The 20,655-nt window shown below is 42.6% G+C and overlaps 1 protein-coding gene across 1 annotated transcript in view; it reads right to left on the minus strand.

Moving 5' to 3' along the window:
* Mei1 (meiotic double-stranded break formation protein 1) overlaps positions 1 to 18,055 on the minus strand; it is a 68,298-nt gene extending 50,243 nt beyond the window's left edge. Inside the window, exons 1-9 of the mRNA XM_063243707.1 lie at positions 17,848 to 18,055; positions 14,710 to 14,833; positions 13,774 to 13,824; positions 9,712 to 9,785; positions 8,428 to 8,533; positions 7,623 to 7,826; positions 4,831 to 4,961; positions 1,958 to 2,072; positions 641 to 757 (exon numbers count right to left, since the gene is read on the minus strand). Coding sequence (XP_063099777.1) covers positions 641 to 757; positions 1,958 to 2,072; positions 4,831 to 4,961; positions 7,623 to 7,826; positions 8,428 to 8,533; positions 9,712 to 9,785; positions 13,774 to 13,824; positions 14,710 to 14,833; positions 17,848 to 18,021 — 1,096 coding nt within the window. The 5' untranslated portion in view covers positions 18,022 to 18,055. The remainder of the gene's footprint in view (positions 1 to 640; positions 758 to 1,957; positions 2,073 to 4,830; positions 4,962 to 7,622; positions 7,827 to 8,427; positions 8,534 to 9,711; positions 9,786 to 13,773; positions 13,825 to 14,709; positions 14,834 to 17,847) is intronic.
* Between the last annotated feature and the right edge of the window lie 2,600 nt (positions 18,056 to 20,655).

Here is a 20,655-nt window from a genome sequence, read left to right on the forward strand (position 1 = left end):
CAGTGTCACCATGCCCAGATTCAAGAAACTTTGAAAGGCTAAATTAACGAAATCTAGGGATTAACTAGATAGAAGTACAGCTACCTGGAGCTGGTAAGACTAAAACCAAGGCCATATACTACTGGTTAGAGCTATCCTTTCTGTACAACAGGAATGCATTAAGCAGCCAATAGGAATAGGCTTTCCTTCCTTAAGAGTCTAAATACATATATTCCTGCTAATTAGTGATAGCAGAGCCACTGATTTGGACATTGCTGCTTGCATATGAAATCTGGTACCAGGAATCAAACCCAGGACCTCACGCTTGCCAGGTAGCCTTGAGCCACTGAGCTAAATCCCCAGCCCTGAGTCTTTTTTTTAATTAATGGTGGCAAAGTTTCATAGTTCTTAAGAGGAATAAACTGGATCTGCAGTGAGTTTGGGCCAAGTAAAAGTAGGAAAAGAGAGAAAGAAATAAAAAACAATATACCTTCCAGTGTAGGGTGGGCTACCATAAGAAGACACAACAGCCTGGTAACCAGTCCTGACTAATGGAATTATTCAGACCCAGCACTCCTCACTCCATGGCAGAGGCCAGTGCCATCACTGCTGCCACCCAATTTCTAACTTCTCCACCAGACCCAGAGCCAGCACTACCAACCATATACTGTGTGGCACTTGGAAAAGAAGAGTGGCTCTTCCACCAGGAGCATCAAGCAGTTGTAGCTGGACCAGACGAGCACTTCGCTAGAAGAGGAAAGATGCTCAAAGATGAACTCTGGCCGGCAAAGGGGGAGAAAACAATGACAGCCCTGAGATCATGGTCCCTTATTTAACATAAAAGCCTCAGGTTTATTCAGCATCTTCCTCCTGATACTTCCATTCACACAGCCTCTCCATCAGACATGGTCATTAATTCACAGAGAAATCTGGGAAATCTCAGTGTCTGGTCTAAATTCTTTTTAGCAGATAAAGACACTGATGCCAAGAGAGGTAGTTTACTGGCAGAAGTAGGTTAGGAACTTAGATCTTCTAATTCTCAGGATGGGCAACAGAATGATGCAGGAAAAATGTTTTTAGAATTGGAGAGACCTTATTTTACATTCCACCTCTGCCAATGACTAGCCTTATAGATTTGAACCAGTTTTTTCCTTTCAAAATGCCATATGCCCATATCTCCTATAGAAAAGTTGGTATATAATTATATTAGGCTTGTAGGTAATTAATTGTCCCCATGTACATAATAACTGTTTATCTTTTCTCAAAAAAATTCAATTTCTTTATTTAAAATAGCAAAGATGGACCAGTGATACAATCAGTGGGGTACAGTGCTTAACATGTTCCAAGTCCTGGGTTTTTAGTATATGTGTTCCCAAAGTAAATACAAGGCTCTCAGTTTGATCCCCAGAACCTCAGAAAAACAAAACCAACAAACAATCAGGTATAGTGGTGCATACCTATACTCCCAGCACTCAGGAAGCTGAGGCAAGAAAGGATCCCTTAGAGTTTGAGGCTAGCCTGGGCTATAAAGTGAGGTCTAGGCCAGCCTAAACTGGACAGTGAAATTCTGTCTCAAAAATACAATCAATCAATCAATAAATCACAAAGATGTGGACCTAAATGTGATTACATTTACAAGTTCCTCAAGGTGTATTTCCTGACTCCTAACAAGCCTTGGAGAAACATTAGTTTCTTTTGCCGTCCTAGTCTACAGATCCTACCCTTACCCCACACTAGGATTTTACTCCTGGAAGGTAAAATAATGACAAAGATCAGTAAATATTTCTTGAAGTCAGTCAAGAAGTCTGCAGCCAGAGAATGTGGACATTACGATGCTTTCTTCACATATTGGCCCTGCCCACACCCCTTCAGTGTGAGTCTTCAAAGGTTCCCAGATAGAGCAGCTGATACTGCTGTGACCCCTCTTGAATCCTATCAGGGTTCTGTAGTGCTCAGAAAAGGTAAGAGGGTTCCCTACCTGGGATGTCTGCATGGATGAAGGCCGGAGCATGCCTCACCGGGGAGTGGACTAGCACTGAAGTTATACAGTGGGTACTGGCTACCTGCAAGGACTCATCTCTAGAGAGAAGAAACTGAAAAAAAAAAAAAAAAAAAAAAAACAGCAGAAAGCACCCCAGTCACATCACTGACAGGACCAGAGCACCTATCCTGAGTCTAATTTATCTCTGATCTCTCCTGTACTACCCAGCACCAGGCAAGGATAGCACAGAGGCAAGTTACGGATTATGGAAAGGCGTATCTGTGAATAGTGTAGGTAGGTGAGAAATGGAATGAAAGAACATAATATAAATCCACCAATGGTACTCAAAAACACCAAAACTGCCGCTTAGTGGTGCTTAGGCCTTTGTGTGACAAGAGTACTTTTTTTTTTTTTTTTTTTTTTGGTCTTTTTCATTTTTATCAGTACCAGGGATTGAACTCACGACTGCCTGCTTGCAAGGCAGGCGCTTATGGCTGAGCTAAATCCCCAGCCCCTGACAAGAGTACTTTCAAGACCTCAGCTGGGTTTGTTATTTTCAGCAATCCTGTAACATTATCCAGGAAGGCTCCCTTATTATTTTCACTTTACTGAATTTATAAAAAAGGACTAACATAGCAAGTCTGAGGCTTTCTCCTTGCAAGGTGGTGCCCTGGCTGGGTTTGGGAGCTTGCATTTCAGGGGCTCCTACCTTGCCCAGAATTGATGAGAGTGGCATGATTAAACTATTTGTACAATGCAGACTGTGCTACACCTGCTTTCCATCTGGGAGCCACAGCTTGTGGATGTGATACACAGAGGGGACCTTTGTGACTATCCAGCCCCCAAGAAAAGCCCTGAGCACTGAGACTTTAATACGCTTCCCTAGTGGGCCCCGTTTCACATGTGTTGTCACAACACATTGCTGGAGGAATCACATGCAACCTGTGTGATTCAAATGAAGAGGATTCTGGAAACTTGTGTCTGGTTTGCCCCAGACATCAACCATGTGCCTTTGCTCTTTGCCAATTCTGCTTTGTATTCTTTCCCTGTAATGTGCTACTGCCATGAGAATGACTATATGCTGAATCCTGTGAGTCCTCACAGAATCACCCAGGTGGTCTTGGGAGCCCTTCTCAAGGTTAAATTATTCCGAGTCACACAGCTAAAAACTGGCAGTTATTGCGGAAACCTAGGTCAGCCAAAATCATGTCTAGAAGTCTTCACATAACTGAGATGCCACTCCCATAAGTTTTATTTTTTTTTCCCCCACTAAAATTTTAAATCAGACTAGGCGAAGTGGTGCATGCCTGCAGTTCCAGCACTCTGGGAGGCTAAAAAGCAGCTTCCATCCCAGCTTGAGCAACTTAGTGATTTAGTGAGATCTTATCTCAAAATAAAAAGGAGATTAGGGATATAGTTCAGTGAGAAGACCCTGGGTTCAATCTCCAGTATTGAAGAAAGAGAAGGAAAAGCAGGAAAGAAGGAAAGAAAGAAGGAAGGAAGGAAGGAAGGAAGGAAGGAAGGAAGGAAGGAAGAAAGAAAGAAAGGAAGGAAGAAAGGAAGGAAGGAAGGAAGGAAGAAAGAAAGGAAGGAAGGAAGGAAGGAAGAAAGAGAGAGAGAAAAAGAAAAGAAAAAAGGAAAGGGAAAAAAGAAAGATCAGGTTACTCTTCTATTCAAAACATTTCAATGGATTTTCATTGTACTGTGAATAACATTCAAATTCCTACTGGACAGTACAGCCATTAAGAGAACTCACCAGTGCAACCCACAGGGCATGTAAAGACACCAAGACATATTCCAAGTTTAGGGCAGCCAAGGGGACCTAAGTCCAACCCCCATGAGAATGTGTGGACAAAGGCTGTGATCTTAGGCCTCTCCCAAAATTTATTATCTTGTGAAGAAGGGGGGTGGCTCAGGGATGAGTGACAGTGAGGGTGGCGGGAATTATGTAACTTGAGCTGGCTGGCCAGGTAAGGCAAGGCACCTCTGTAAATTGCAGAGCTAAAGAAGATAATGCAGAAGAAACAATTTATATAACCTAATTAAGGTAGCAACTGAATTGTTTTGGGAGACTGTCCCTTTGGTTTTTAATATGTTAAACTCTGTGCCAAGGTAAAGAGGCCTTGTGCCAAGGCCAGCACGGGCCTTGCCTCTTTACCTGGAGGCTCCAACCCAGTTGACATTCCCGGAGCTGTTGGCTCTAACATCCCACTGTGTTCATATCCTGAATGGAGAACACTATGTGAGGAAACAGGACTATCTGTTGACTTTAGAGATTACATACCAGCTCCTCAGCTGGCCTTATTTGCAATGCTTAGAGCCAACTGAAGAAAGAAGGAAATACCACAATCAGCTCTCTACTCATCAGTGTAAGGAAATAAGTCTCCAAATAAAGTCACAGTAATTGTTCTGCATTCAAGTGGAGTCACTGGAGTTGTCTCCCACACTATTGATATAAGACAAAGAATTATATAACTATTAAATTATAAATATCATTAATAGTAAAATACTTCCCAATTCCACGGTTGGTTTTTTGTTGTTTTGTTTTGCTATGTAGTTCAGGCTGGTCTTGAACTCACTGGGTAGCCCAGACTGGCCTTGAACACACAGCAATCCTCCTGCCTCAGCCTTCCCAGTGCTGTGATTATGGCATGTGCCATCATGACTAGTCTAACAGCATATTATTTTGGCCAGTAAGAAAACACTTTTGGAAACATGATAGAGTGATAGATAAAACAAGGCCCAGGAAACACTTGGGTTCTCTTGTTATTGAACCTAGAGATCAAGAATCATGAGACAGGACATGTAACTCAGTGCAAAGGCCCTGAGTTCAATCCTCTGTACTGGAAAAAAATTCACAAGACAACTACCTTTTTGAGCACCAAAGGCAAGGAGATCTCTGCTGATGACCCCTCAACACTCTCAGCATTTCCTGCCAGTATGAACTTGTTCATGATCATGGACACAAAGAGATCATACTTCAGCAGCTGCCTCAGCAAACCTACAAAGCAAAAGAGTTGGAAATGAAGCCAAAGGAGCACAGGCACAAGCGTCCTCCCAAGGCAGCCCCTCACCCACCTCCTGAAAAACCTCTTTGAGTCTCATTAAATAAAAGAATGGTTGCAATCTTTAAGCAGCAGTTTGATTTGTGCAAACCAGCTTCCTCCACAAGGATCTGATGAGAATCATCTCAGTTCTAGGCCCAAGGGTCTAGAGCAGTGGGGATGAACCTACAGCATATGTGCCCCAGAGGGCTGTCTGTATCATCAAAAGCTCTAAAAGGTTTGCCACCACTGGTCTAGGGAATTCAACAGTGAACAACCCTCTGTCACCAAACTCTAAATTTCATTAAGACAGGTTTAATGTCAGTTTTACATCAATTGTCACCTATCACAGCTCTTTACACACAGTAATTTTTTGACTGAAAAATGGAGTGCAGACTCCTACAGTGGAAACAGACATAAAAATAAGTCACACAAAGCTGGTGCTGTGGCACGTGCCTATACTTCCAGCCACTTGTGAGTCCAGCGGGAGAATCACTTGAGGAGTTTCAAGGCCAGCATGGGAAACATAGCAAGACACCATCTCAAGAAGGGAAAAAAAGTCACACAAATGATTACTTACAATTTGGTGAATCACACAAATGAGGATTAGCCAGAGAATGTGTATCTGGGAGAATTTAACCTAGTGTGGGGATCAGTGAAATGTTTCATCACCAAGTTTAAGCTGAATCTGAAAACAGGTGAAAGTAAGTAGGAGAAAGCATTCCAGGCAGAAGGAACAGCAGCCTAGACACTAAAGAAACCCAGAGTAGGGGCTGGGGATTTAGCTCAGCGGCATAAGCACCTGCCCTGCAAGCAGGCAGTGGTGAGTACGATCCCTGGAACCGAGGAAAAGGAAAAAGACAAAAAAAAAAAAAAAAAAAGACCATAAGAGCAAGTCACAGGAAGTCACAAAAGCATTTGTTTGTTTGTTTAAAGACAGCGTCTCACTGCGTAGTTCCAGCTGGCCTTGAACTCACTATATAGCCCAGACTGGTCTCAAACTCACAGGGATCCTCCTGCCTCAGCCTTCTAAGAGCTGGGATTATAAGCATGGGCCACCACACCTGGCACAGCATTCTATATAATTTATCCAACATGTAAAAATATTTTGGGTCAAAATATTAAATATTTCCATTCTCACAAGTTGAGGTTAAAAAAATATTAAATATTGATACTAAGTACTATGAAAAAGAGGGCTGGGAGCGTAGCTCAATGGTAGAGCACTTTCCTACATGCAAGAGACACTCAGTCAACCTAGGTACTGCAAAAATGAATGAATGAAAATGAATGAATAGAAGATAGATAGATAGGGAAAAGCCCAGAGGGCTGCGGGAAGTCAGAAGAAGCATCTAATCTAATTTGAGGCCTCAAGAAAGAATTCTGGAAGGAGAAAACATTGAATAAATTTTGAACAATAAAAAGTGGGAAAGAGAGCCAACTTCTGCTAGGTGGGATAGCACACATCTTTAATCCTAGCACTCAGGACGCTAAAGCAGGAGGATCATTACAAGTTCAAGACCACCCTGGGCTACAAACTACATTCAAGGTCAGCCTGAACTGCATAGAAAGACCCTATCTCAAAAAGACCAGAAAAAGTATATAAAGACAAGAGTATGGTGCATTCTTGGAGAAAGTATTTCGTGTAGAAAGTTCAAATTCTAGATACAGAGTGTGACAAAAGGAGAGATGAGAGATGGGGCGTAAGAGGTCAGTAAGGATTATATCACAGAGTTTAGAATAGTGAATTTAAGGCAAAATGAAAATCATAATATATAATAGAATATCAGACTCACAGTACTTGTTCAAAGGATGTAACTGCACAGCTGGCTACAGAGATGGCATTTAAAAGGGGAATTCCCAGTATCACCAGTTAAGATTTCCCTTTGCTGTGCCCAAGCCAGCTCTGGGACTGGCCAGGTCCTCAGCTTAGGTCCTTTATCGCCACCTTTACCTCTCACATGTTGCAACTTCAAAATTGCCCTGTTTGAAGATACCACACATTCAGGATGTTTTACACCTGCTGCGCCTCTGTGACAGCACTCACCACAAGGGACTGTCTACGACAGCCTCTCACAGTGGCCTGTGAACTCCCACAGGATAGAAACCGGGTCTCATCTTTGTGACACGAGAGCCCAGTACATAACCTGGCCCACCGTAAATGCTCACTGTATGGAATATGCTGAACTGTTCATAATACACCTGTTAACCCAAATTATGAAAAGCTTTTGTCACCCATTACTAAGTTTATCTCTATAGCTCCCACCCTGAAACAGGTCTACACTAAGACACCAATCACAGTGCCCACCTGCTTTGTCTAAAATATAATAAAAAATAAGTATTAACCTGGCAGCAAGTATAGGATGCACTAGAGCAGGCAGTAAAGATCCAAGGCAGAAAAATCACTGTCTCACTTTTTTCCCCTCTTTTCCTCGCAAAGGAAACATTTTTAAGATGCTACTCCGACTCTATGCATCTTTCACAGTCCAAAGAGCTTGTCTCCAAACTGGTGGCTTCTATCCTTTGCAGAGAGGCCCCAACAATAGAGCAGACAGTATCTAAAGTCCTCAAGCACCACCTCAAAAGTTGGCTGTCCTTTTCCTTCCAATCCCACATCTCACCTAAGCAGTTGATTTGTAGCTCCTTTGTGTGGGCGCTGCCCAGGGTGGAAAGGAAGAGAGGGCACAGCTTCTCCCGGAAATGGCCTGAAAGCAACTCAGCTGCCACTGGTGAGGCATAGAGCTTCCCATAGAGGTAACAGATAGAAGCTTGCACACCTTCACTGGGGTACACCAAGCCCCTCATCAGATGTTCTGTCAAGTTGCCTGTTCAGAAAACAATCAAGGAGCAGAAAGAACAATCACAATGTCAAATGCCACATCAAACTCCAACCTGTTATTCCCAGGCAGTCATAGTGGTAATTCCCTACCATCCCCTATAATAAATACTTTCTCCAAACTTCACCAAGAGAAAGTCAAAACTTTAAGAAGTTAAATGATTTACCATTGAATAAAAAAGATATTTATTGGGGCTGGGGATTTAACTCAGCGGCATAAACACCTGCCTTGCATGTGTGCGGTCGTGAGTTCGATCCCTGGTACCGATAAAAACGAAAATGAAAAAGACAAAAAAAAAAAAAGATATTTATTTGCATTTCACTGATAGAAAAAATACTTGTATGCTTCAGAACTGATTCTGTCTTTCATGCAAAAGGAAGATCACAGTGGACACATAGTGTTAAAGGAATAAATGGAAATAGCCCAAGGTCACAATAAAAAATCTGACTTTTCTCAAACTGACCAACACAGAGCACAATTTGTATATGGAGAAACTGAAGGCTGGGGAAGGAAAGGAATGACTTCCCAGTTAATGAGCCACCCAGATGGCAGTGTATCCGAAACAGGTTCTCCCACATGGGTCACTCACCATGGTCCTTCACAAGTTCATCAGCTAGGACAGGGATGGCATCCAACAGCTTGCCAAGAAGGGTCAGGATGGCCAGGCTGCCTTGCATGGAGGGCATGTCACATAGCTATGGAAAGTAGACACGCTCTGCTCCTTCAGTTGGCATCAGCACAGCTCTCCCGCCAAATGATCATGCTCTACTACAGTAACGCCACAGTAACACCTGCATTCTGCACATCTCTCACCACACTCAGCTTCTTTAGCTAAGCATCCCTCTCCCCCACTCAACAGGAACTCCCCAGAAAAGGGGACTGAGTCAAGTTCCCTTCAGAGTGGTCAGTCTCTCTCGCTCAGTACATGTTTGGTAAACTGAATTAAAATTAGCATATTTATCTCCTATAGAACCAGAAACAAGGGGGAACAGTTAGGAACATCATAAAGACAGTACACTGACTTAGTGTAAAAACAATTCATTATCATCATTGTTAACACAGCTATTATTATTGAGCACTCTATGCTGAAGATATTGTGTCCCATGTTTTACATAGAGAGGCAACAGTTTATATTTCACCTTTTCCACTGACTGACTACATACACCACTTCGGGCAAGATTCTGACTCCTCCTCCAGTGGAAAGTAATTTAATAGCACCACACTCACAGCACTGCTGGTAAACACCTTCAATATAAGCAATATGTACAATTCAAAACCTAATTTTTAAAAAGCCAAACTGAGACATAGTGAACATATTTCTTGACAATTTCATCAAGGAAATTTGTATTGCATTTAGTAGGATATCAATGGGCCATGGGATAATTAAGCCAGAAATATGGGGCTTCACCACATAAAAGTAGCATTTGCAAGGCTGAAAAGGGAGGGAGGGAAGCGGTGAAGGACAATGACATGAGATCAGAAGCCTCAGGCCCTAGCTCAGGGTCTGCCACCAATTTGGCAACCTCAGGCAAGTCCCCTTCGCTCTGTGGACTTCTACTGTCCCATTTATTCAAAGAATAAAGGATTCTCAGCTACCGCAGAATCAAAGGATTCTGAGGGCCCTCAAGAACCCACATGTAAGCTGGGCACGGTGGTACATATCTGTAATCCCAATACTCTGGGAGGCTGAGACAGGAGGATCACAAGTTCAAGCCAAGCATGGCCAACTAAGCAATTTAGCAAAACCATGTCTCAAAATAAAAAGTAAAAAAACAGTTAGAGGCTCAGTGCTAAGGTCCTGGATTCAATCTTCAATACTCAAAACACACACACACACACACACACACACACACACATACACACACACACTGACCTGTTTGTGGCACTCATCCAGCAGGCAGTGGTTGATCTGCTCCAGTTTCAGCTGCATGGTGAGCTGAACAAGGACTGAGGGGGATATAACAGCATCACTGACCAGAAGACCCTCCCTGACCAGAATTCACCTCTCAGAGCCCTTCTATTCAAAGGCAGGGTAGAACACCAACAACTGGTACCTTTTCTCTCCCACTAAGCTACATGAACAAATTCAGACAAAAGGATTTCTGGCTTCTTCATTGTTTTATATTAATGGTTCTCAATTCAGGTTACATGAAAGAATCATGCAGGAAGCTCTAACGAAATATTAATGCCCAATTCTCACCCCAGAATCTGCTTTAAAATATGAATAGAAACATAAACTTAAAATATAAAATGCTGGGCCAGGGATTTAGCTCAGCAGTGTAAGTGCTTGCCTGGCAAGTGCAAGGTTGTAAGTTTGATCCCTGGTACCAAAAAAATAAAAATAAAAATAAAAATAAAAATAAAAATAAAATGCTTTATGCTTAAATATGTATTTCTCCTATTTATATTTTTGTTTCATATTCAAAATATTCTTCTAAATATAAAATTTAATACACTTCTAATGTCCTTAAGATAAGCCTATTGGGAAGCAAAGTTGAAAGCTACTCTGTATTATCTCTACTTCTTTCCTTTCTTAGAGTTTGGTCCTTTATATACTAGAAAAAATGAGTAAATTCCTTTGCCAAGTATTAAGGTATTATCTCTCAGCCCCAAATCTACCTTTCTCTACAATTTGGGGTGCTTCTGCTAATGTCTTTGAAAAGCAGAAAGGAGATTGGCTCTGCAACGTTGGAAAAGTTGCAAACTAGCCTTCCGTAGAAAGGCTCTGTCACAGCAGGGTAAAGAAGCGTTCTGAGACAAGATTCCCAGGCACAGGAAGCAGACACCAAGCCAACAGGAATCTCGAGGAAGCAGCAAATCCCCTTCTCCACCCTTGCCATTTCCCTCTAATGTCTGCCACTCAGTGAAGTGCTTGGGGTCTGATGATGGTTCAAGCTATGCTGGCGTCAACCAGAAATAGATGGCTGCAGGATTTCAGTTCCATGCAAGAGCGGGTCTGAAGGAAAATGATGAAGTGAAATCCCCCTGTAGTCAGCACTTCAGGTGGTACAGTGTGTTTGTCCGCATGTTTGCCTGAATTGAGAGATGGTCACAAGTATATGCAGATTACACTGATTTATGGGTAGCCACTAACTGGCTGGCTGGTCATGAGAAAGACTGAACTACAAGATCAGTGACAATGAAGCCTAGCATAGAAAATGAGCCTCTCTGAACAGGTACAAAGTATAAGGATATTTGTGCCCATGTGAATGCTTCCTAAGGAACATCAACAATAGAGTAGTCCTGAAAAATCAAGTGACACATTATATCAACCTTCGTTGTTGCCAGCCACCCAGGCTCATTCAACGGGTCAATGAACAAAGCAGCTGAGGGGGCAGGGTTGGAGGCTAAGTGTGAGCTCAACAACACAGACTTTCACTGCCCAAGGGTTAACTGAGTACTGCCACTGCCTAATCTGGCCAACAGCAGCGCCATTCCCTGGGAGGACAAGCCAGTCATGTGGTGTCAGATGAATTACACAGTACCCCTTCCATTATAAAGGGGCACAGATTTGTCCTCAATGGATAAGTCACATATTTGTTAACATGGGTTTGCCTTCTCAATCCCTAACACTAACACTAAATCACCAGAGCAAAGAAAGGATTATTCTACTACCTGAAAAGTGATTGACCTCATACTCACAGAAAAACTCTGCTGCTACTAAAACAGGGAGAGAGAACTGTATCTGCAACCAGGAATGATCTAAACTGCCTGCTATTACTTCCATTTCAGTAGTGAAACATAACAGAAACTTTAGCAACCACAAAAGGCTCAGAACTTTCAGGAATGAACTTTTGGGTAGCCCAGCAAGGTAAAAACCCTGACCAGTTAAGATGCTGATTGATGGCAAAGGATAGACAGAATGGTATTATTCATTAAGAAGGAAATTGAAAACCGGGTATGTACACCTACAATCCCAACACTCAGGAGACAGAGGCAGGAGGATCAAGAGTTCAAGGCCAGCCTGGTATATTACAGCTGTAAGGAAAAAAATACAAGAGGAGGAGGTAGGCCAGGGATTTAACTCAGTGGCATAAGCACCTGCCTGGTAAGCATGAAGTCAGGTGTTCAATCCCCAGGATCAAAAAAAAAAAAAAAAAAAAAAGAGGAGGTGGCAGAAAAGGAGGAAAGAATTTATAAATAACTTTTTATGGAAATCAAGATAAAAAAGATTTTTCCAACTTTGTATATTTACACATATTAACTATTTTCTTTTCTGTCTCCATTTCCTTCTCATTATTTTACAAATTTTCTTGGAGGTTAACTTTAAAATATTTTTAGGTAACAGAACATTTAGATGGAACTATGACTGAATTTGAAATTTAATTATCCTACCCAGAAGTAAATGTTATGAATGTCTTCCAGAAATGAATACAATTTATTGTAGAGTGAGAATGGCTTTGTTGGTAGGATAATAAAGGAGAGTAGGAGCTCATTAGGTAGAAACAGAGTTTTCTATTGATCTCAGGGAGTTCAAATATGTGCAGAAGGGTGTGCGGGCACCAAGTTGCCAAAGAGACAGTCAATTATCATGCTGGTGTGTTTCAGCTCCAACTCAACCTCTGGCACTAACAGGCACCAGAAAGAGATGACAAGGCTGCAGGAATGTGCTTCTTCCACTTTGGCTCCTCTAGTTCCGTTTGCTAGCTGTCTTCTTTCTATTCCTGTTAAGATAACTGTCTTGGGCCTAAGCACTGGCAAGGGCGAGGTTGTGAGTTCAATCCCCGGTACCAAAAAAAAAAAAATTACTGTCTTCACCCTGGTAGTGGCAGTTTCTTTCCACAAGAGCATCTAAACTGGGTTTGCAGTTTTTCTAGAACCATCCTTTTTGTATCCCTCTTTCCCTATAGACATCAGTATCCCCTGACCAGTGTCCCTCCTCAGAGGTCTGGATCCCAGCCCGCTGGGGCTTCTCTTCCAAGTCCAGAGGCCCATCAGCCTCCAAGCCGGTCTGAGTTTCATACAGGAGACCTGTCCTCTGAACTTTAGAGCTTTAACAATCCCCGCCTCTTCCCTTTGTTTCTCCAGCCCCAGGAGTGGAAGGTGCTTTCTGTAATTGTGATCTCTATGAAAACTTGGTTCTCTTTTCATCTCTTCAGATACCTATTTAATAATTCTTTAACATTTTATTTTTCTGTTCAAATACTGTAACTGGTATGGCCTCTGGATCCTAAAAGGTACAGGCTTCATTCTCTCTGCAAGAATCTGCCTTTTCTCTAGACTTTTACAGGTAAACAGACCTTTCACACCTTTAATCCTGTGTGTAACAACTTTATTTTTATTTATTTTTTATTTTTTATTTTTTGGCTTTTTCGTTTTTATCGGTACCGGGGATCGAACTCACGACTGCCTGCTTTCAAGGCAGGCGCTTATGCCGCTGAGCTAAATCCCCAGCCCCGTAACAACTTTAAATGAACCAATATGAAATGTAATAAAAAAGAGAATTGAGCTGGGGATGCAACTGAAAGGCAGAGTGCAAAGCCTAGGTTTGATCCTCAGCTCTGCAAACACACACACACCCCTATACCTCTAGGGTTTTGTACATGTCTTTAAAATAGCACTCATCAATGCCAGCTATTTGCCAGTCAATCTCTCCTCCACACTGTAAATTCTTAAAGGGAAAGAACCACATCTTTTGCATCTATGTATCTATTTCTAGTGCCTGATGCACTGCCTAGCACTAGGTAAGATGTCTAAGAAACACATAAAGAATTAAGGATTAATAGCGAACCAAGTTCTCTGTATTTCTAAATGGGTAACTTCACTAAAATCTCAAGTAAGCACACTGCAACTCAAACTAATACTCTCAGTTTAGAATGCTAAATACGGGCCAGGAGTTTAGCTCAGTGGCATAAGCGCCTGCCTTGCAAGCGCATGGTCCCCTGGTACAAAAAAAAAAAAAATAGAATGCTAGGTACATGTGCTTTTACCTTACCTTCAATACAGAGGTCTGTTACACTCCCATCTTCCACACTGCATAACAGTCCTTGAGGCAGAGGGAGGTTAAAAACAAAACAAAACAAACAAAAAACAGGCAGTTAATGGTTCCCTTTAAGAGAAACAAATCTAAAAAAAAAAAAAAACAGTATATTGTGAATTCTAAAACTAACAGCTTGAAATAACGCCCCAGCTAAACTCTGTCCTCAGTTCTAAACTCCTAGATTTTCAATGACCTGCTCTGGCTTTAAAAAGATGAGAACTGTCAATGCGGCACGACAGAGAAACTGAGTAATCTGGAGCCTCTGACAGATCTGGGGTAAAATTCCAGCTCTGCCTTTTGTTCGCTATGACCTCAGGGATCATCCTATCTCCTTAAAGAACTGTCTTGGCAGTTTAAAAAATCTGAAACGCTTCTGACATAAAGAAATACCCATGAGCTTTAACATGAGTTAGCTTCCCTTCTCCCAAAAAATATTCATTCTGCTGAACATTCTAATCAATTAAAAGAAGGGGCTTCTGGGAAAAATTCAATCCACCTCGCTTTAGACTTGAAGAAACTAAGGGATTAGAGAAAGGAAGTACTTTAACAGGATCACAGTCACACCAAGATCAGTAGACTCCATTCTAGGGTTCATGATCCTGTACAAAACCTAGACCAGGCTGTTTAAAAGATCCTGCATTTTCCACATGCATCTTTATACTCTTATCTCTTAGATCTAGTCAAACCAATTCCCATAGGCATCATAGAATGCCTCATGTATATTAGAAAGGGGGATATATCGCCATTATGATAACAACAACAAAAACTCCAAATAAACTGTTACCAAAAACTTAAGTCTTTCTAAAACCATTTCCCCAAGACCTCTCCCCCGATAAAGTAAATAAATATGCTACACAGGCAAAACTCACTCCATTTCCTTTTTAAGCTCACCAAAAAGCATGCTTGTGAAGTGGATGCAGACTCTCTGGTCCTGAGCCACCAGCTGTGTGACCAGGGAAGCATGCCTCAAAAGAGCATCTCGGAAGCAGGACAACATGTGCTTCTTGCGTACCAACTTTGAGCAAATGAAGAAAAATACCAATGACAACCAAACCTCAGTCATTCTGAACCTCCCCTCAAACTGTAATTTCCAGATATAATTACAAGACATAAGCAGTGGTCTTTTTTTTTGTCTTTTTCATTTTTATTGGTACCAGGGATCCAACTCATGACCGCCTGCTTGCAAGGCAGGTGCTTATGCCGCTGAGCTAAATCTCTAGCCCCAAGAGTGGTCATCTTAATTGTAGTGAGATCCATATTCCCTATAGAAAGCCTGGATAAAACCATCATTCGAGTAGGGAATTTGTGTGTTCATACAGAGGTATATGTGAGCTCTTTACTATTCATAAATCACTCCTTTGTCTACCAGCTCATTTAAACCTAACAAGATGGCAAAGCAAGCAAAAATATATACCATCACCATTTAGATGAGGAAACAGAGACTCAGACATTTTCCAAAGGACTCAAATCTTAAATCCTCAGCCAGATCTTGCCTAACTAATGTCCAGTGCTCTTTCCTCAGCAACAGTCTGGGAGCTCTTCATGAGTCTCACAGAAACAGGCAGAGAAAATATATTTTTCCATTCAATGTGGACACAAATCCTTACACTCAAGTCATTTCTCTACACAGAGAACTGAATCATAGCTAGGAAAGGTGCTCAGGACAGAAAGAAGTTAGGTCAAAAAAGAGATGACTGTTGAGGATAGGACAGGAACACAGGTACAACTACTAACCTCACCTCGTCACCATATAAGAGCTGAGGCTGACAAAAGTACATGCAATAAAAGGCTTTATTGCCCCTGACTTATGCTACTATGTCTCCTGTTTTCCTTCACTACTTCATCCTCTATAACAGCTTAATCATCTAAATGTGCTACCAAAAAAACTCAGTAACTTCTCTTCTCCTGAGAGAATAACTTCGAGTTCTCTTGTATAGACTTAAACATCTGAAGGTACTGATCTCAACCAGGCTTTCCAACCTCAATGCCTGCAATTTCCCTTCAAACACTATTTAGCTCTCTCATATCTAGCTCGCATACCCATTTCCAAAGCTCATCTGCCTGCTTAGGCCTAGTTCAAGTACTTCCTCTCCTAATTCCCTTTTACCTTGCAGAGCACTTGACCACAAAATCTGTCCATTCTTCTAAATTCCCAGTGACATGATCTTATCTTTCCCTTGCTGCACTGTCTTTACTCATCTCTGACTACTGTACAGAAATGACCTCAGAATGCCTTGCCTCAATGAAATCACACAGGTTATGAGCTAGTTCAGCAGTTCTCACTATGCGTTTTGAGCATTCCTGACGGTGTCCAAAACCTTTTCCAGGGGCTCACAAGACTAAAAATATTTTAGATAACACTAAAATATTTGGCTTTTTCACTCTTATTCTCTCACAACTATACAATGGAGTTTTTCAAAGATGTGCCATTGCAACAAACTAGTTGCAGTAATAGGTGAGAATGCCAGGCATAATGGTGCACGGCTGTAATCCCAGCACATGAGAGGCGGAGGCAAGAGGATCACCATGAGTCAGAGGCCAGCATGAGCTACGAAGTGAATTCAAGGCCAGCTTAATGCTACATAGAGACCTGTCTTAAAACATAAACAATATTTGAGAATCCAGCTGTCTTCTTTTAATCCAGACATCAAATGACTTGCAAAAATGTAAAACAAAGCCTCTCCTTCCACAATCTTTTTTTGTTTTGTTATAGTCTATGTAGTTCAGGCTGGTCTCCAACTTGCAGGAATCCTCCATTTCAGCCTCCCAATGTTAGAGATTACAGGACTGCACCCCCTCCACCAGCACTATCTTTTTGGGGGGAAAATATCATTTTTTAAAAAAATTTACTTATGCCATAGATCTGTATACTTGAAAGAAAATGATAGGGGCTGGGGATTTAGCTCAGTGGCATAAGCACCTGGCTTGCAAGCAGGCGGTCGTGAGTTTGATCCCCGGTACCGATTTAAAAAAAAAAAAGAAACGAAAAGAAAATGATAAACTCTAAGTTATACATTTTACATTTACATTACTATGTAGTGAAATTACTATTATTTTTCAATAAATATTTTAAATGAGTATTTTTAAATTTTCTTTCTCTGGAACCCAGGAAAAAAAAATAAATTTTGGTTTTACTTCTGAAACAGTAATGATCGGTGGTTAAACCTAAACAAAAATTCTCTGGGCTAGGCGTGGTGGCGCACACCTGCAATCCTAGCACTTGAGCAGGCTGAGGCAGGAAGAAGATTGCTGCAAGTTTGAGACCAACTTGGGCTACAAAGTGAGCTCAAGGCCAGCCCCAACTGCATAGTGAGACCTTATCTCAAAAAGACCACACACACACAAAAAAAGTTATTTGGGGTCTACAACCACTTTTAAAGGCAAGATTTTAAAAAATGCTGAGCACCTCTGATTTAGTCTTCCTACCCCCACTCCAAGATATGAATTCCCTTCGCATGAATTTGAAAGGCTACTGGTCCCCACTCTTCAATGCCACCCAAGGACAAAACATTCCCTGCAAAGGTGAGCAGGCACTGGGGAGAACACGCAGCCCAGGCCTAAGCCACCTCTGCCCATTTGAAAGGTCTCCCCATTCACGCCACTTCCGGTTGCCTGCAACCTCTGCGACCTCTGAGACCAAGACAGCCCCACTCCCACCGCGGTTACATCTGAGGGCTGGAGAGAAAGAGGAGCCCCTCGCTACGTGGGTGCCTGATGCACAGGCTGAGCGGGAAGTAAAATGGCAGGAAGCCGAGCTGCAACGGAATTAATTCCTGGAGAAGTGGGGTGAAAATGGCAGGGCACGCGGAGCGAGGTGCGCGCGCCACTGAGTGACTAAGGGGTCCGGGCATCCACTCAGCACAGGTGTGGGGACAGGGACAGCACGGAAAAGGGATCCGCGAGCTCCCACCCGGGTGACCTGAGCCGGGTTAGCCCGACTTCGCGGCAGGAAAAGCAAAAGGCCTAACGAAGGCCCTGGCGTGAGGGAAACGTGGAGCCCTGGCTCAGGAAGGGTGGTTTCGCTCGCACCGACACCCCGGGCTCAGGCAGCAGCTCCAGCACGCAGGCCACACAGAGGCGCGGGGACACCGGCAACAGCCAGCGCGGGTCATGTCGAAAATGGGCTCTTTCTAGGAACAGCACCGCGTCTCCATCCCTCCCGAGTCCTGCGGAGGAAGCCGCCAGCGACAATCTCTCAGCCATCTCCGTCGTCGCTCACACGTTGCCTTGCAGCGCCTTTTCCCGCGCAGCGTGTGCGCAAGCGCACTTGAAAGACCTGCCCCCCCCCCCCCGCGCGCGCCCAAACGTGAGTAATGCGCCTGCGCGGACCGAGTTCGTGGCCGCCTCTGGTGTGGCACAGCTGCTAAGAACAGGTGGGAGCCGCGTTGACTCTTGAGCTGGCTCGGGGATGTCAGAAGTGGTTATGCTTAGCGCCTAGTGGAGTTAGTCTCCTCTACACTTAAGGTTTTTTTTGGTACTGGGTATTCAACTCACAACCTTACGCATGCCATGCAAGGGTTTGTGCCGCTGAGCTAAATCCACGGCCCATGGAAATCATTTAAAAAGTGGCTGTTAATATCCTTGAAAAGGAGGCTGGGGATTTAGCTCAGCGGCATAAGCACCTGCCTTGCAAGCAGGCAGTCATGAGTTCGATCCCCCGTACCGATAAAAAGGAAAAAGACAAAAAAAAAAAAAAAAAAAAAGAAAGAAAAGAAAAAAGAAAATAGCCTTGAAAAGAAAAGAAAGAAAACAGTCCTACTCTTAAAAAAAAGAATCTGATCCTGGTGGCACATGCCTGTAAACCCAGCACTTGGGAGGTTGAGGCAGGAGGATCACCATGATTTTTTGAGGCCATATGTGGCTACTTAGTGAGTTCAAAATCAGTGTAATTTACAAAGTAAAACCGTGTCTCAAAAAAAAAAAAAAAAAAAGCCGGGCGTGGTGGTGCACGCCTGTAATCCCAGCACTCAGGAGACTGAGGCAAGAGGATCATTGCAAATTTGAGACCAGCCTGGGCTACAAAATTAGCTCAAGGCCAGCCTGAACTGCATAGCGAGACCCTGTCTCAAAAAGACACACACACACACACACACACACACACACACACACACAAAAGGGCCCGGGATTTAGTTCAGCGACACAAGCACCTGCATAGCGTGAACAAGGCCGGGAGTTCAATCCTGGGTACCAAAAATAAATAAATTTGGGTCCCTGCCTCCTCCATCCAGTTTCATCTTCATCACCATGGGATTCAACTCTTGCTATAAAATATATTGCATATTTTTCTCCCCCCACATATGCACTGAGGAAAGGCTATATGAGGACACAGAAGAATGCCAGTATCTACAAGTCAAGAGACACTCCAGAAAGCAAATCAGCCAGAACTTTGATTTTGGGCTTCTCACATAACTGTGAGAAAATGAATTTGTGGTCTTTAATCTGTAATAGAAAATGCCCCCTCCAACCAGTGTATTTCAGTTTCTTAGTTGCTCGGGTAATAGTTCCTGGTATTTTGGGAATGATTCCAATCAGTGCCCATCAAGATAAATAAATCTGCCTCCAGAAAAGATTATGGTCAGTAAGTACACGAAAATGTACTCAACATCACTGGTCACTAAAGAAATGCACATAAAAACTACAGGGAGATGCCACCTTGTAGCCACTATGATGACTACTCTCAAAAACAACAGAAAATATAATCAGTATTGGTGAAAAGTTATACACATTGGAAACTCCTGCTGTTGGTGGAATGTAAAATGGTAGACACACTGGGGAAAAATGCATATAGTCACTCCTCAAAAAATTAAAAATAATATTAACATGTAATGCTCAATTCTAATACTGAGCATACACCAAAAAACATTAAAAGCATTTTTGTAAGCCAGGTATAGTGACACACACCTGTAATCCCAGCGCTCTGGAGGCTGAGGCAGGAAGGTTGCGACAAGTTCAAAGCCAGTCTGGGCTGCATAGTGAATTCAAAGCCAGCCTGCATATCTCTCTCTCTCTCTCTCAAAAAAAAGTACTTGAGTTTACTTGAAATAAGCCAGTCACAAACAGACACTTATATTAAGAGTCCAAGTATATGTGGTCAGAATTATAGACACAAAAAGCAAAAAGGTGTTTGCCAGGGTTGTGGGGAAGATGATACAGGGAGTTATTGTTTAATGTGTGTGGAGTTTCAGATGAAAAGCATTCTAGAGGCGATGTGGTTTTGAGACAGGATCTATGTAGCCCAGGCTGGCCCCAAACTTGCAGTGATCCTCCTGCCTCTGCCTCCTGAGTGCTGTGATTACAGGTGTGCATCACCACACCTGGATTTGCACATTATGATTTATACTGAACTGCACATGTAAAGTGATGGCGATGGAGAGGAAGGGAAGGGGATGGAAGAAGGATGAAGATACGCCCTAACTCCCCATAAAGACTATCATCCCTACGTATTGTAAATATGGGCTGATAAGAATTAAAATGTTTGGGGCTGGGGATTTAGCTCAGCGGCATAAGCGCCTGCCTTGCAAGCAGGCAGTCGTGAGTTCGATCCCTGGTACCGATAAAAACAAAAAAGACAAAAAAAAAAAAAGAATTAAAATGTTTAAGACACTGTTATGTTCTATATAATATTACCACAATAGAAAGTAAATTTTTTAGCCGGACACAGTGATCCATTCCTATAATCCCAGCTATGTGGGAGGCTGAGAACACCGGATTGCAAATTAAGGGCTAGCCTGGGTAACTTAGCAAGACTATCTCAAAATAAAAAATGAAAAGGACTGAGGATGTAGCTCTGTATAAAGTCCTGGGTTCAAGCCCCAGTACCAAGAAATAATAAGTATT

Source organism: Cavia porcellus, unplaced genomic scaffold (assembly GCF_034190915.1).
Source record: "Cavia porcellus strain 051 isolate PalLab524CR breed Dunkin Hartley unplaced genomic scaffold, mCavPor4.1 scaffold_40, whole genome shotgun sequence".
Classification (NCBI taxonomy): Eukaryota; Metazoa; Chordata; class Mammalia; order Rodentia; family Caviidae; genus Cavia; species Cavia porcellus.